Genomic DNA, 16,968 nt, shown 5'->3' with positions numbered 1-16,968 from the left:
TGCATGGTACTGTACATTTCAAAATTTCTAGGAGAGTAAATTTAATGTTTTCACCACAAAAAGTGGTATTTGTGATAATAGAGATGCTAATTAGCTGGATTTAATCATTTCATGTTATATTTATAAATTATACCATGTTGTACCCCATAAATATATGCAGCAATCAATTTTCAATTTACAATATTTTTTTAAAAGACAAAGGATAAAGTGTTGACAAGGATGTGGACAAAAAGTAACCCTTGCACACTGTTGGTGGGAATGTAAATTATTACACTCATTATGGAAAATAGTATGGCGGTTCCTCAAAAGATTAAAAAGAGAACTACCATATGATCCAAAAATTCCACCACTGGATATATATCCAAATGAAATGAACTCAATATGTTCAAGAGATATCTGCGCTCCCATATTTATTGCAGTGTTATTCACAGTAGCCAAAATATGGAATCAACCCAAGTGTCCATCAATGGATGAATAGATAAAGAAAATGTGGTATATGCTTTAACCTTTTTTCAACAACAGATGCTGTAGAGGATGTGGAGAAATAGGAATGCTTTTACACTGTTGGTGGGAGTGTAAATTAGTTCAACCATTGTAGAAGACAGTGCGGCAATTCCTCAAGGATCCAGAACTAGAAATACCATTTGACCCAGCAATCCCATTACTGGGTATATACCCAAAGGATTATAAATCATTCTATTATAAAGACACATGCACACGTATGTTTATTGTGGCACTGTTCACAATAGCAAAGACTTGGAACCAAACCAAATGCCCATCAATGATAGACCGGATAAAGAAAATGTGGCACATATACACCATGGAATACTATGCAGCCATAAAAAAGAATGGGTTCATGTCCTTCGCAGAGACATGGATGAAGCTGGACACCATCATTCTCAGCAAGGTAACACAAGAACAGAAAACCAAACACCACATGTTCTCACTCATAAGTGGGAGTTGAACAATGAGAACACATGGACACAGGGAGGGGAACATCACACACTGAGGCCTGTTTGGGGGTGGGGGGCTAGGGGAGGGATAGCATTAGGAGAAATACCTAATGTAGATGATGGGTTGATGGGTGCAGCAAACCACCATGGCATATGTATACATATGTAACAAACCTGCACATTCTGCACATGTACCCCAGAACTTAAAGTATAATATAAAAAAAAGAAAATGTGATATATATACACAGTGGAATACTATTCAGCCATAAAAAAGAAATCTCGTCATTTGTGATAATGCAGATGAACCTGGAGGATGGAGGACATTATGCTCAGTGAAATGAGCCAGGTAAGAAAGCCAAATACTGCATGATCTCACTTATACATGGAATCTAAAAAAGGAGTTGAACTTACAGAAACAGAGAATAAAATAGTGGTTACCAGCAGCTGGGGTGGGAGGTGTTGAACAAAGAATAAAAAATTTCAGTTAGATAGCAGTAATTTTAGGAGATCTAGTCCATAACATGCTGACTATAGTTAATAGCAATACATTGTATTCTTGAAAATGCTAAGAGATTTTGTATTCTCACCACAAAAGTATTACGTGAGGTAATACATATTTTTATTGTTTTTTATTTTTCATTTTTGAGATGGAGTCTCACTCTGTCACCCAGGCTGGAGTGCAATGGCATGATCTCGGCTCACTGCAACCTCTGCCTCCCTGGTTCAAGTGATTCTCCTGCCTCGGCCTCCCAAGTAGCTGGGATTACAGGTGCGTGCCACCATGCCCGGCTAATTTTTTGTATTTTTCAGTAGAGACGGGGTTTCACCATGTGGGCCAGGCTGGTCTCAAACTCCTGACCTCATGATCCACCCACCTCGGCCTCCCAAAGTGCTGGGATTACAGGCATGAGCCACCGCGCCTGGCCGGTAACACATGTTAAATTAGCTTGATTTAGTTCTTCCACGGTGTATATTTCAAGTCATGTTGTACATGGTATATTGCATGCAACTTTGTCAATTTAAGAATAAAAACTTAAAAGTACAGAGCATTCCCATATACCTTTTTCTCCCCAACACATCTTTCAGCTTTCTCCTGTTATTAACATTTTTCACTGGTGTGGCACATTTGTTATAATTGATGAACCAGTATTGACACATTATTAACTGAAGGCCATAGTTTACATTAGGGTTCATTCTTTCAGTTGTACAGTTCTATGGGTCTTGACAAATATATAACATGAATCTATTATGGAATCATGCAGAAGAGTTTCACTGCCCTAAATATGCCCCATGCTCCACGCCTCCCTCCCAGCAAACCCATGGAAACCATTGATCTTTTATAGTTTTGCCTTTTTTCTGAATGTCATATGAACGGAACCATACAGTATGTAGCCTTTTCAAACTGGCTTCTTCCATTTAGCAATATCCAGTCAAGGCTCTTCTATATCTTCTCATGGCTTGATAGCCATTTTCTTTTTATTGCTGAATTATATCCCATTGTATACATGTACCACAGTTTGTTTTTCATTTACCCATTAAAGAATATCTTGGTTACTTCCAAGTTTTGGCAATTATGAATAAATCTGCTATAAACATTTGTGCGCAGGTTTTTGTATGAACATAAGTTTAACTCAAATAAGTATCAAGAAAGTGATTGCCAGATTTTATGATGAGACTGTAGTTTTATAAAACTGCCAGACTGTCTGCCAGAGTGGCTACACCATTTTGTATTCCCACCAGCAATGAATGAGAGTTCCTGTTTCTCCATATCCTCACCATCATTTGATATCAGTATTTTCGGTTTTAGCTAGTCTAATAGGTGTGCAGTGGTACCTCATTGTTTTAATGATATATGTTGTTGAGCATCTTTTCATATGCTTATTGCCACATATATGCCTTTTTTTTGAGATGGAGTCTCACTCTGTCGTGTAGGCTGGAGTGCAGTGGCATGATCTTGGCTCACTGCCACCTCCACTTCCTGGGTTCAAGTGATTCTTCTGCCTCAGCCTCCCGATTAGCTGGGACTACAGATGCGTGCCACCATGCCCGGCTAATTTTTGTATTTTTAGTAGAGACGGGGTTTCACCATATTGGCCAGGCTGGTCTTGAACTCCTGACCTTGTGATCCACCCACCTCAGCCTCCCAAAGTGCTGGGATTACAGGCGTGAGCCACTGTGCCCAGCCCATGCCTTTTATTTTTTGAGGTGTTTGTTCATATGTTTTCCCCATTTTTAATTGATTTTCTTACTGTTGAGTTTTCAGAGTTCTTTGTATATTTTAGATACAAGCCCCTTATCTAATATGTTTTGCAATTTTTTTTCAGTCTGTGGCTTATCTTTTCATATTCTTAACAGTCTTTCACACAACAGAAGCTTTAATTTTAACAAAGCCCAACTTATTTTTTCTTTTTTAGATAATGCTTTTGGTTTTGTCTCAGAAAAGTCATCACATAACTCAAAGTTATTTATATTTTCTCCTATGTTATCTTCTAGAAGTTTTATAGTTTGTGTTTGACATTTATATCTATGATCAATTTTCAATAAACTCTTATTGAAAGTATAAGGTCTTTGTCTAGATTTGTTTTTGTTCTAGCACCATTTGTTGAAAAAATTACTCTTTATCTGTTGAATTGCCTTTGCTCCTTTGTCAAAGATTAATTGACTGCATTTGTGTGGATCTATTTTTTGGGTTTTCTGTTCTGTTCCATTGATCTATTTGTTTATTCTTTCCCCAATACTACAATACCTTGATTACTGTAACTTTAAAGTAAGTATTAGTCACGTATCTATAGTAAACCACAGCTAACATCATAATTAATGATGAAAGACTGAATGCTTTCACTCAAGATCAAGAACAAGAAAAGAATGTCTGCTCTCACAACTTCTATTCAATGTTGTATTGGAAGTTCTAGCCAAAGCAATTAGGCAAGAATAAAAGGTATCTAGTTTGGAAAGAAAGAAAGTAAAACTATCCACATTCCCAGATGATATAAACTTGTTTACAGAAAATCCTAAGAAATCTACACAAACTATTAGATGTAATAAATGAGTTCAGCAGGTCTGCAGGGTATAAATTCAACACAAAAAAATGAATTGTATTTCTTTTTTTTTTTTTCTTTTTTTTTTCTTTTTTATTATACTTTAAGTTTTAGGGTACATGTGCACATTGTGCAGGTTAGTTACATATGTATACATGTGCCATGCTGGTGCGCTGCACCCACTAACTCGTCATCTAGCATTAGGTATATCTCCCAATGCTATCCCTCCCCCCTCCCCCCTCCCCACCACAGTCCCCAGAGTATCTAGAACTAGAAATACCATTTGACCCAGCCATCCCATTACTGGGTATATACCCAAAGGATTATAAATCATGCTGCTATAAAGACACATGCACACGTATGTTTATTGCAGCATTATTCACAATAGCAAAGACTTGGAACCAACCCAAATGTCCAACAATGATAGACTGGATTAAGAAAATGTGGCACATATACACCATGGAATACTATGCAGCCATAAAAAATGATGAGTTCATATCCTTTGTAGGGACATGGATGAAATTGGAAACCATCATTCTCAGTAAACTATCGCAAGAACAAAAAACCAAACACCGCATATTCTCACTCATAGGTGGGAATTGAACAATGAGATCACATGGACACAGGAAGGGGAATATCATACTCTGTATTTCTACAAATTAGTAATAAACAGTCTGATTTAACAAAATGTAGAAAACAATTCCATTTATAATATCATCAAAAATAATTTTAAAAGCTTAGGAATAAATTTAAGTAAGACATCTACTGAAAATGTTAAAACATCATTGAAAAAGTTAGAGTCCCTAAATAAAAAGATGTCTCATGTTTACAGATCAGAAGACTTAACGTCAAAATGGCAATACTATTCAAATTTGTCAGTAGATTCAATGTAGCCCCCATCAAAGAAATCCGGCTGGTATTTTTGTAGAAATTGAAGAGTTGACCCTAAAATTAATATGGAAATACAAGTGACTCAGAATAGCCAAAACAATCTTGCTAAAGAATAAAAATATTTGGAAGAATCACACTTTCCAATTTTTTTGTTTTGTTTTTGTTTTTGAGACAGGGTCTCACTCCATTACCCAGGCTAAAGTGCAGTGGCATGATCTCAGCTCACTGCAACCTCTGCCTCCCAGGTTCAAGCCATTCTCATGCCTCAGCCTCCCCAGTAGCTGGGATTACAGGTGTGCGCCACCATACTCGGCTAATTTTTGTATTTTTTTTTTTAAGTAGAGACAAAGTTTCACCATGTTGTCCAGGCTGGTCTTGAACTCCTGGCCTCAAGTGATCTACCTGCCTTGGCCTCCTTAAGTGCTGAGATTACAGGTGTGAACCACCACTCCCAGCCAACACTTTCCAATTTCACAACTTACGACATATCTACAATTATAAAGACAGTATTGTCCTGGCATAATAGACATATAGATCAATGGAATAAACTTGAGAGTACAGAAATAAACTTATATTTATGGTCATTTTTTACACATGTGCCAAGACAATGGAGAAAGATTAATCTTTTCAATAAATGATGCCAGGACAACTGTATAACCACATGCAAAAGAATGAAGTTGGACTTTTACCTCACACAGTATGCAAAAATTAACTAAAATAGATTTAAAACCTAAATATAACAGCTAAAACTAGAAAACACTTAGAAAAAAACATAGGTGTAAATTTTCATGACACTTGGATTATTCAATTTTTCTCCAATGATACCAGAAGCACAAGCAGCAATAGATAAAAATAGATAAACAGGGCTTCTTCCAAATTAAAAACTTTTGTGTTCAAAGAACACCATCAAGAAAGTTAAATAATCCACAGAATCAGAAAATATTTGTGTATCATAGCTCTGATAAGAGATTAATATCCAAAACATATGAAGAACTTTTACAACACAACAAGAGACAACACAATTTTAAACTGGGCAAATGGTTTGAATAGACATTTATCCAAAGATGATGTGCCAGTTGCCAATAAGCACATGAAAAGATGCTCCACATCATTAATCCTTAGGGAAATGCAAATCAAAACCACAAGGAGGCACCATTTCACTTCCACCAATATGGCTAGAATATAAAACACAGACAATAATGACTGTTGATGAGGATGTGGAGAAATTGGTACTCTCATACATTGCTGGATTATAAAAGAGTGCAGCCACTTTGGAAAATAGTTTTGCAGTTCCTCAAAATGTTAAATATACCATATGATATACCATTTCTACTCCTAGGTGTATACACAAGAGGAATGAAAATATGTGTCTACACAAAAACTTCTCATGAACATTCATGGCAAGATTATTCATAATAGTCAAAACATAGAAACTTGAACTTCCATCAGATTGATGGATAAAAGTTTGGTATATCCTACAATAGAATATTATTCAGTAACAAAAAGAAACAAAGTATGGATATATGCTATAACACAGGTGGATCTTGAAAACATACTAAAGCAGCCAGTTACAAAAACTAAATATCATGTGATTCTATTTATTTAAATATCCATAATCCAGAGAAAAAGAAAGTAGACTAGTGGTTGTCAGGAGCTGTTGGTAAAGGTTGGGGGAATGGGGATTGACCACTAAAAGGCATGAGGTTTCTTTTGTGGTGAAATTAGATTGTGGTGATATTTACACAAGTCTGTGAATATACTAAAAACCACTGAATTGTACACCTTAAATGGTAGCTTTTATGGTAAATTACACCTCAATGAGGCAGTTTTTAAAAAATAAGACTAATACCTCCTACTTCATAGTGCTCTTGGGAGAATTAACTGAAGACAGGAAATGTTTTACAAGATTAGGTCAAATAGTTTGTGTAACTGAAGTTCTGCCTGCTTCCCAACTTTGCCCAGAATTGGTTGTGACATACTACCAAGGTAAATGCAAAAGAGATCCACGATCAGACACAAGTTTAAATGCCTGCTCCTGCTCCTTTTGCACCCATACATTAAATGAAGTTCCAGTTTACTCATTGGGATTGTTGGGACAATGTGGACTTGCTTCCTACTTTCCCTTTCCAGATCAAGTAACCATTTCTCCCCACCTACATGGGCAGACAGGCCCCACCCCCACCCACGCACCCTCCTCCACTAGCAAGTATGTATTCTTCCTCTCAGAGGAAGGTTTGAGGTACAGAACTCTAACTTTGGATTTGAGAAAAAGTACTGAACTGAAGCAATATTTCAAAGGAAGAATCCACAACATCATCCTAAGTAACCCCATCCTGCCAGTGTTTTCCTTGGGTATTCTGATAACTCAGGGCTTAATGGATAATAGGGCCAATTAATCCTGAACCCTCCATAAACAGATTAAGTTTCCTATGTATTCAGCACTCACAAGGCTAGGAGATCATGACTTTCTGAAAATCCCTAAGAACCAAGATGCTGAACTCAGGATCTGGTCCTATAATCGAGGTCCATCTTCAGGCCTGTTAGATATTTGTGCCTACCCCAAGTAGGCTGGGGAAAAGGCTAGACTGGAAGCCCATAGTTCCCCTCCCAGATAAATCTGCAGCATATATAATGATTACAAGAACTGCCTTACTTAACATAGCTATTACATTCTATTATAATTTAAATCATGATTTTGAAATAGTAGGATATAATAATCATCTTACTTGATACACAAACTATTTTATATTACATTGATTCCCATGGAAAAATAAAATATGTGAAAATTGAGATGTTCCATGTCAGGAAGAATGCATCACTCACAAAAAAACGTCATAATTGTGTGTTTGTATTCATTAAGGACCTACTAGGTGCCAGGCTCTTATAATATAGAAAAGGGTAAGATGCAGTTGAAACTCAAAAGGGGCTCCGTGTTTTTGTAAGAATAGACATATATACTAGAGCGTATTAAAGGCAGGTACAAAGTGCTATATGAACACAGAGGGACACTTAGAGACTTGCAAAATATTCAGTCTAGCTGAAGATGGACCTTGGTTATAAGACCAGATCCTAAGTTTAGCATCTTGGATCTTAGGGATTTTCAATAAGTCATGATCTCCTAGCTTTGTGAGGTCTGAATACATAGGAAACTTAATACACACCTGAGGCTGGTATGTCAAGGGGACATTGAGAAGATGAGAAATGCCTGAGTTGATTCTTAAGGATACAGTAAAGAAGGTAGACAGGCAAACTGATGTTAAGGAATAGCTCCTCAGTCACAAGAATAAAATTTGCATTTATACACTTGCAAGATATTCAGCCTAGTTGGAACCAGCTTTTGAAGGGAGTGGTAAAAGGAGTTAGTTTACAACGAATAGGTAAGAAACGTAGGGATTTCACAAACACACATACCTACCCTAAATCAGTCCCATCCCATGAGAATTGCAATAAGACTAGTCAAGAGCAATTGGGCAGGGAAAGACTTACTGGCCCCTTAGGGGTTTCCCTAAAGGGGCACCTTGGCGAGGGCTGATGGCTAGCAGTGTTTCCTTAAGAGAGAAGAACTTCAGAGGATGCTCCAGCCCTGCCCCTCAGGGATTAGGGTTGAATTCCTAGCCATAGCTAAAGGGAACAAAGGAAATAAATTCCTTCCAATCTCTCCCAATTCTAAAAACAGTAAAGATTTTCTTCAACAATGAAATGATTTATTTGCAACAAAACCCAGTCCCATCATTTAAATACAGTATAGGAGTAGAAAGGAGTCACACTGCAAGCATCATTTATTTCAAGGCATCGTTCCATGTCTCCCAAAGACAACAAGCCCTTCTCCCTTAGAGACCCCGGTCCAGATCCAAACTGAACACATGAAACAGGCAAGCCCAGAATAAAGTCAGCTCCAGGCCTTGGCAGGTTTCACCCTTATCCTGTAGTCCTTCCTTCACAGCCCTCTAATCCCCTGCACCCCCAATCAGGCCAACTCCTAGCCTCGGAGCCACCAAGGAACTTTGTAGGATAATTTACAGGGGTTTAAGTGTCACATAAGGAAAATACTCAACTCTATTGTTCCATAGAATACTTAAAATAACTCCCCCATTCATAATACTAATCAGCAATGACAGGTTTTCTCTTCTTCACCATAAATGCAGGTTTGAAGTAGATTATCTCAGACAGCTCCATACTCTAGTTTCCTTATGGGCTTCATTAAATGCTACTGTACTCACCTAGGACAGGAAATAATCCCAGATACTTTTCCCAGATTCAGAGGCTAAGAGGAAAAGCCCTGCTGGTTTAGAAAAAGATTTCCTACCTTCTAGTCCCTCAAAAGATTTCTATAAAGACTGTTACCTGAAAAATTTCCAGTCTGAGAAAAGTTTTAGAAGGTAATACTAACACAGAAGCAGGCAATTTATCTGATTAGCTACTAGTAGTTTCCAGGACATAGGAAGCAAGAAGAGGAGTATAAAATCCCAAGCTATTTTCACCACCCCAAATCTTCTAGAGCGTCAGAATATGGACACTAGGAAAATATGGACACCCACCTTTCCCAGGCTGGGAAAAGTTGGAAAATTTCTGAAGTTCTACCACTACTGACTGCTGAGTTTTGACAAAGCCCCAAGGAAAGTAAAATAGAGGACATTTTACCCAAGCATTAAGGGCTCTGATTAGTGGTCAAACTGTACTGATTCTTGCTAGGGGACTGGTATCAGAACTGTTTCTATAAACTGACTAGCTCACAAGTGGGGGAAGAGACTTAAGTAACACTTAAGGCAAGAAATATAACCTACAGATTGGTACAGGATTACTTGCAGCTTTAACACTGATATTTTAAACTCTCCTCCAGTTTCCTGGGAAACCTGATCTAGCTGTACTGTTGCTGTCATCTGCATGTACAAGACTCAGCAATCATACCCTCATACTCCTTGTACAAAATACTCCCACTTGCCTCAATCATAAGGACGCTAATTGGAACATACTTATACGGGACACAGGAGGGCCGGGGAACACTCTGGTCCACCAACTGATTGATAAGGTTCTGAATAATGGCGTGATTGGGGGAATTGAGACCATCGCGTAGTACTCGGAGACAAGTTCCTTTACAGTAGTTTGGGGTGTAGAAATGGGGAGCAATGATCCAGTGATCCCAACCCAGCTGGCGGAAGCTGATTTGGAAAGGGTGGAGGGAACACTGGTTATTTTCAGGCCCACTATGTTTTGAGGAAGAGGCAGTAACCTCAGCTGAGATACCATCTGCTTGTCGGGTTCTCCGGAGAAGAAGAGATTCCCTTTCCATGAACTCCTCCATGCCCCTGGGAAGAAATTTAGCCTTCCGAATGCTTTTATGAGTATCATTGAAACAGAGTAACAAGAAGGCAGTGTCCAAGGATGAAGTGCCATGCCAGAGCTCAAGACCACCACTATCTTTTTGCTGCTGACACATAAAACGGAGTCGTAGGATCCTGTGTCCCTTGTTATTCCAGAACCTTTGCTGAACAAATTGTGTGATATCCATCTCTTTCCAAGCGTTAGACATCAGGGAAGGTTTTGAGGAATCTCCTTCTGAGGAAGGGAAGTGGTTGGTTGGGTTTTTCTGCACCCAGGGCTCCACATGGCAGGAGAGATTGAAGCGAGTTAGTTGGAGATGATGGCGGTAAACCACAGTGGCTCTAACTAGTTGGTATAGTCCTCGGTTTGGTCTGAGAGGAAAGCCCAGGATCTGTATATGCCAGGTACCTGCAGAAGTAAGAGGGAACAAGAGCAGAGGTTTAGCTTCTTACCTCTTAACGTGAATATTCCTCATAAACTGGCTTGATATAGACTGATAGCTATAATCAGCCCTAAAATTAACTCAAGATAATGATACTATCATTTATTGAGCACTTACTAATACACTAGATGCTTTACATGTATTAGCTCTTTAATTCTTAATAGTCTTATGAGATAGTTATTATCCCCATTTTGCAGATAAGGAAATTGAGGCTCAGAGAAGCTATGACAAAGGACACACAGCTGGTTTGTGGTAGAGTTAAGATTTGAACCCAAGTCTGTTTTTCTTAAGAGAAACTGTCTCACTGTTAGATTACTTACAGTGCTGGGCTTGGGGGAAAAAACTCAAATATAGAATTATCTTGTGTGCATACTGTATGTAGGGGAGAAGATCAATATTATTATTAGTTGACTATTAAATGTATCCATTTAGAATTGTTGAAACATACATGGATTAAGAAAGAGTCTCATGTCATATCACTATACAGATGCAGCTTTGGGACAACAATTCAGTATTGGGTGCTATGGCCTGCTATAATTTCAAACTCAGGACCAAGGCACTACAAAATAATTTTGTCTATCATCCTCTAGTACAGACAGCTATCTTACCACTTCTGCCTTCCATCTACTTCAAGAATTGCTTCTTAAGCATCTTTTCCTCCTTTGGCCCTTAATCTCTCTCTTTACCATTCCTTGCTGGAAATTGTTCTCCATTTACCCCATTCATTTTACCACTATCCCTCTATATACTGTTTTCAACATAGTCTTGATCACATAAATATTTTGTTTGCTGAGAAGTCTACTAAAAGCTGGATGCTGCTTCGTGAATAAGAGCTTTAATCCAAACTGTAGTGCTGACACTCAACGGCCAAAGGATTGAAAGGTTACATCCATGGTGCTCCAAACTTCTGCACCCCCTCCCGGCGAAGGTCAAGAGCAAAGATTACAAAAGCCTGGCACCTCAGGAAAAAGCCACCTCTCATCTTCAGACATCTTATCAGTAAATAATTCCATGTTAATTTGTATTTATTCACCTAGTCCTTCTTCTCCACTGAATCCACAAGCCTGGAATTCTTCATTAGATGTGGCATTTTTAACATAGAAGCTCTTTTACATCTTGATGTTCCAGAATTTTTTTTTCCAGAGTCTCCCTCTGTCACCCAGGCTGGAGTACAGTGGCACAATCATGGCTCACTACAGCCCTGACTTCCCAGGTTCAAGAGATCCTCTCACCTCAGCCCCCATGGATAGCAAGGACTACAGGTATGTGCCAACATGCCCAGCTTTTTCTGTTTTGTTTTTTGTAGAGACAGGGTTTTGCCATGTTGCTGGGTTGGTCTCGAACTCCTGGGTTCAAGCGATCTGCCCCCTTTGGCCTCCCAAAGTGCAGGGATTAGCAGCCCTTTGAGCCACTGCACCCAGCCCCAGAATATCTTTAAAAGTTCAAATTCCGGCTGGGCACGGTAGCTCACACCTCTAATCCCAGCACTTTGGGAGTCTGAGGCGGGTGGATCACCTGAGGTCAGGAGTTTGAGACCAGCCTGGCCAACATGGTGACACCCTGTCTCTACTAAAAATACAAAAAATTAGCCGGGCGTGGTAGCAGGCACCTGTAATCCCAGCTACTCGGGAGGCTGAGGCAGGAGAATGGCGTGCACCCGGGAGGCAGAGGTTGTAGTGAGCCGAGTTTGTGCCACTGCACTCCAGCCTGGATGATAAGAGCGAAACTCCATCTCAAAAAAATAAATAAGTAAAATAAAAGGTCAAATTCCAACTCATGCTTAATATACCCTTGGGCTTGGGGCACTAGACATTATTCACACAAATCCAAGCCAGGCTTGTATTTGCTTTCTCAAGTTATTCCACACTCCACACTTACAGTAATCTTTCTTAGAGACCCACCCTTAAACCTGCTCCACCCTGGCTATAAAGGAACTCAACCCAAACCTCTAGCAGGCTGTCTGGGGAGGAACTGCCCTTTTCTTTGAGACCTTGACATCACATGTTTCCTGAAGCAGGATGGGGTTGCTAAGAATCAGAGCCAGGAAGGGTCTGGTCAAAGCTTTTCAGGGAAAGGGCTGAATCACACATCCTGTGTGATTGAACCTGTCATCTGTCTCTGGATCCTTTCCAGAGTCCCTAGATACCAGTATATTCCACAGTGAGACCAGGATACATGTCTAATTCTAGGCATCCTCCTTTCTAGCCTCACATCATCTGTACAAGCCTAAGTTTTTCTTAATTTGTGGGGTTGTTTTTTTTTTTTCCTTCAGACAGGGCCTCACTGTCACCCAAGCTGGAGTGCAGTGGCACAATCATGCCTCACTGCAATCTCAACCTCCCAGGCTCAAATGATCCTCTGGTCTCAACCTCCCAGGCTCAAATGATCCTCTGGTCTCAGCCTCGTGAGTAGCTGGGACCACAGGTGTGCACCACTACACCCAGCTAATGTATTTTTATTTTTTGTAGAGACATGTCTCCCTGTGTTGCTCAGGCTGGTCTCAGTCTCCTGGGCTCAAGTGATCTTCCCATACTGGCCTCCCAAAGTGCTTGATTTTTTGCAACTTTCTGCTGCACTTAGGATCCAGATCCCTTATCACAGCCTACAAGTCCCTGCTTCTCATTAGCCTCATATCCTGCCATTTCCCACAATGCTCATGAGGATCCAGCCATACTGATTTTCCTCTGTTCTTCAATTGGAACAAACTTGTTTTCACCCTCTAGGCATTTGCACCTGTTGTTCCTCTGCCTAAATCAGGCTTCTCCCTACTCTTCTCATGCCTAGTTTACCTTATAGACCTGAGCTCAAATGGCACTTCTTCAAAGATACATTCCCTGACAACTCCATGGAAAGGGAAGGTTTTGTTGCCATTCTCTATCTTAACAACCTACTTCATCCTTTGATAGTACTTACCACAATTCACAATTTAACTGTGTGTGCTTATTTGTCTCGCCTACGAGAACATATGTTCCATGAAAGTAGGGGTTTTACCTATCTTGATCACATCTGTATGCCTAGTACTCAGTAGGTGCCAAATGAATATTTGTTCAATGAATCTCTATCCACACCATTTTCTCTTTCCTAAATCAGAATGCACTTATCTGCCTCAATGCATGACCTCTTTGCTCCTTCTGCAAGGTCAATTTCAAGTACCACCTCCTCCATGAGGCCTTCCAACAGTCTCTTCACTTCAAGCAATGAGCGATTTCTTCTCATAGGTCCTGGGAGCCCTACTGTTTGTCCTTTCCAAAGCACTTGGCATACTGTAACATTATTATGTAATTATCTATCCATTCCACTATACTGGGAACTTCTAGAGGTCGGGAAAGTATTTGCTTCTATACACCCAACCCAAACACACTGCCTGGCACTCAATTAAAATCCAGTAGGGAGTCAGAACAGCAAGATGATTAACACACAGGCTTTGGGCCTGAGAGCCTGGGTTTGATACCTGGCTCTAGCAATTACTGGTTGTATGACATGGGTAAGTGACTCCGATCCTCAGTTTCTTCACCTATCAAGTAGGCATGTTAATACTACCTATCTAATCTGGTAGTTGTGAGGATTAAGATACTGTTTGTAAAACATTTTGTGCAATGCCTGGCACACAGTAATCTCACAGTAAGGGTTAGGTACGAGAATATTTATTGTTTTGCTTGGGGAGGGGGTTAAGTCCTATCCCTTTTCATCTCAGACTAGTGAAGGCCGCAGATTGATCTCACTAGGTTCCCAAGAATTCCTTGAAGTTGATGACTGTCTGCATTCTCTAGAGAGTCCTACACTTCAATAGCCCACTGTTGTCCTGGAACAATGTCTGATGCAAATGTTAAAAGCAAAATCAAGCATGATGGGGACAAAAAAAAGTTCCAAAATACACTTAGTCCCAGAATCCCAAAGTAGCAATATGGCCCAAGTAGAAAAACTGTTGGGGGTACAAGGATATTGGAATACTGCATTTAAAGACTTAAGAAGTTACCGACAGACTTTAGAATCAGACAGACTTCAGCTGAAATCCCATCTCTGCGACCCACTATCTGTGTACCATTTGCAAGTTACTTAACCTCTCCGTGCCTTAGTTTTAAAATTAGGCTAATTCCATCAAGACAGTTAAGATAATAGCTTTCATTAAGAATTAAATACAGTAGCAGATGTTCACAGAGCCAGGTATACAGACCCTCAGATGTTAGCTTATTTATGTCCTTTCTGAGGCCTTATAAGTTTCCCCAACTCAGCAAGCTGTACTCTAAGAGCAAAACGCCACTTAAATAGCCCTCCACAAGAATATAGCTGGATATGTCTCTACAGTTTTCAGAACTATCACAAGCAATAAAAGTTTCTGTGAAAGATAGGTGATGGCACATCACTCAGTTGTCCTGGGGCCTGGGAAAGATTTCTCAGCAGGCACCAAGGCAATCTCTTCTTAAGTTGATGCCCTAAAGGGAAGTAGGCTTGGCGCTGGCTTCCCCAAAGCTTGCCATCCTTTGAAAACCAAGCCTAAAGAAACAACCTGCCCACAAGGCAACAAAGCCTGACAGTAAACCCACCAATTCCCTTTTCTCTACACTCCTCTCCACTTCACTCCCTTCCAGGGCAGTATGGGGGCATAACAACTCACCTCTGTGAGGCCTTGCCACATTGGTCAAGGGCTTCACCAGCCTCACCATGGTGGCCCCAATGGTGCGGTTCTCTCTAGGGTGCCCATGCGAGTCAGCTGAACGCCGGTACAACTCCAGCATGTACCGCAGTGAATGCCCTAGGAGCCGGGGCTTCCTTGGCTGTTCGCCAGGGGATTCTTCTAGCAGCTCCTCAATCAGGGGCAAAGTAGGGGCCTCAGCCAGAAGGGCAATAGAGGACTGCCCTCCTTCTGCCATTTGGGCCCTGTGTTCCATGAAAAGCACGAGTTCACAAAGAAAAAGAATTCTAAGAATACTGAGGAGGCCCATCTTGAAAGGCTTAGTGTTCAACAACAGGCCCCAACACAAGCCCAAGGGACGTCACTCTGACCATTTCCTTTCATGCAGATAACTGCATCCTGGCTCCACAACCAAGGATGCGGCAAGAAAAAGAAAGGCAGGCAGGCCCTATGTTGCTTTCTCTAAGAGGATCTCCTGGACCAAAGTTGCCTCATAACTTGGCCTCTTCGCATCAAAAGAAACAGAAACAGAAGGTGGGACAAGGCAGCATGCCCCTCCCGCTCTCCCGGGCTGAGAACAAGATAGTGCCTATTGAGAGGCTCAGGTAACTTAAAAGGAGAGGTCCATTTCAGGACCCACTTCCTTAACTTATCCACTAGAATGAAAAAAAGCAGCCTGATCCTACTTGCCCCTACAGCCTTAAAAGTAGTCCCTTAATCCATCCTTAAAGGGCCAGAGGCCTCCTGTTCCCATCCTACTTCCCTGCCTCTAATGCAGCATTTCTCAAAATATTGTCTGCTAATAATCTGCAGTGAAACTATCTGGGGTGATTATTAAGAATGTAGACTCCTGGGTCTGAACCAGGATTCTCTGGGGTGGCGTCCAGAAATCTGGCTCTTTACCAGTGCTCCAAGAAGTTCCTATGAAAACCTAAAATGTGGAAACTACTGAGTATGGCTGCTGGAGCTTGAAGAAGATGCCGTAACAGTGGTTCTCAATCTTGGCTGTAGATTGGAATCATCTGGGAAGATTTAACTATTATGAATGCCTGGGTACCATTCTGATGTAATGGGCCTGGGTTGTAACTAGTGCATCAGGACTTTTTTAAGTTCACAAGTGATTTTAATGTGCAGCCACGTTTAAGGACTCTGACTTATAATTTTCTGGTTTACCTTGGAAGGTGTTGAGATCCTTATTGGGCTTCATTAGAGAAGCCTGAGGAAGGGGAAGAGTAATCTATGGGAGCTAACCTAGCCCAGATGGTTAATGTGAAGCAGCAGGGCTCGGCCAGTTTTAAGGCTGCCTCAGACCATTATTCTGCAGAAAGATAGTAGGTATAGTCCTGGCCGTACCGAAGTAGAAACATATGGGGATCTGGAGAGAAACTGGGGAAGCAGGTCAAGACCTGGCTCTAGGAGATGATGAGTCAGGCTTGATTTGTGGGAGGCCTTTACCTTACACCAGGAATATCTATGGACAGACATTATTGTGGAACAGGCGTGGACTTGGTAATCAGGCAGATCTGTGTTTGAGTTGCAATTCTGTCCCTAGCTGTAATTTAACCTTTCCAAGGCAAATTTCTAGCTGTAATTTAACCCTTCCAAGACAAATTTCTTCACTTCCCTACACCTTAGTTTTCTCATCTGTAGAATGGAGATAACACGTTTTACCTCACAGGTTGTTGTGAG

The 16,968-nt window shown here is 40.5% G+C and overlaps 1 protein-coding gene across 1 annotated transcript; it reads right to left on the bottom strand.

Annotated features, from left to right (window-relative positions):
- Nucleotides 1-8,571: 8,571 nt before the first annotated feature.
- BMP15 (bone morphogenetic protein 15) lies at nucleotides 8,572-16,249 on the bottom strand. The gene is made up of 2 exons (XM_529247.5): nucleotides 15,262-16,249; nucleotides 8,572-10,612 (listed from the first exon to the last, which is right to left on the bottom strand). The coding sequence occupies exons 1-2, from the start codon at nucleotides 15,587-15,589 to the stop codon at nucleotides 9,759-9,761; spliced, it is 1,182 nt and encodes a 393-aa protein (XP_529247.2). The 5' UTR covers nucleotides 15,590-16,249; the 3' UTR covers nucleotides 8,572-9,758.
- Between the last annotated feature and the right edge of the window lie 719 nt (nucleotides 16,250-16,968).

This window comes from Pan troglodytes, chromosome X, assembly GCF_028858775.2.
Source record: "Pan troglodytes isolate AG18354 chromosome X, NHGRI_mPanTro3-v2.0_pri, whole genome shotgun sequence".
Lineage (NCBI taxonomy): Eukaryota > Metazoa > Chordata > Mammalia > Primates > Hominidae > Pan > Pan troglodytes.
This window is presented reverse-complemented; position numbering and strand designations above follow the sequence as displayed.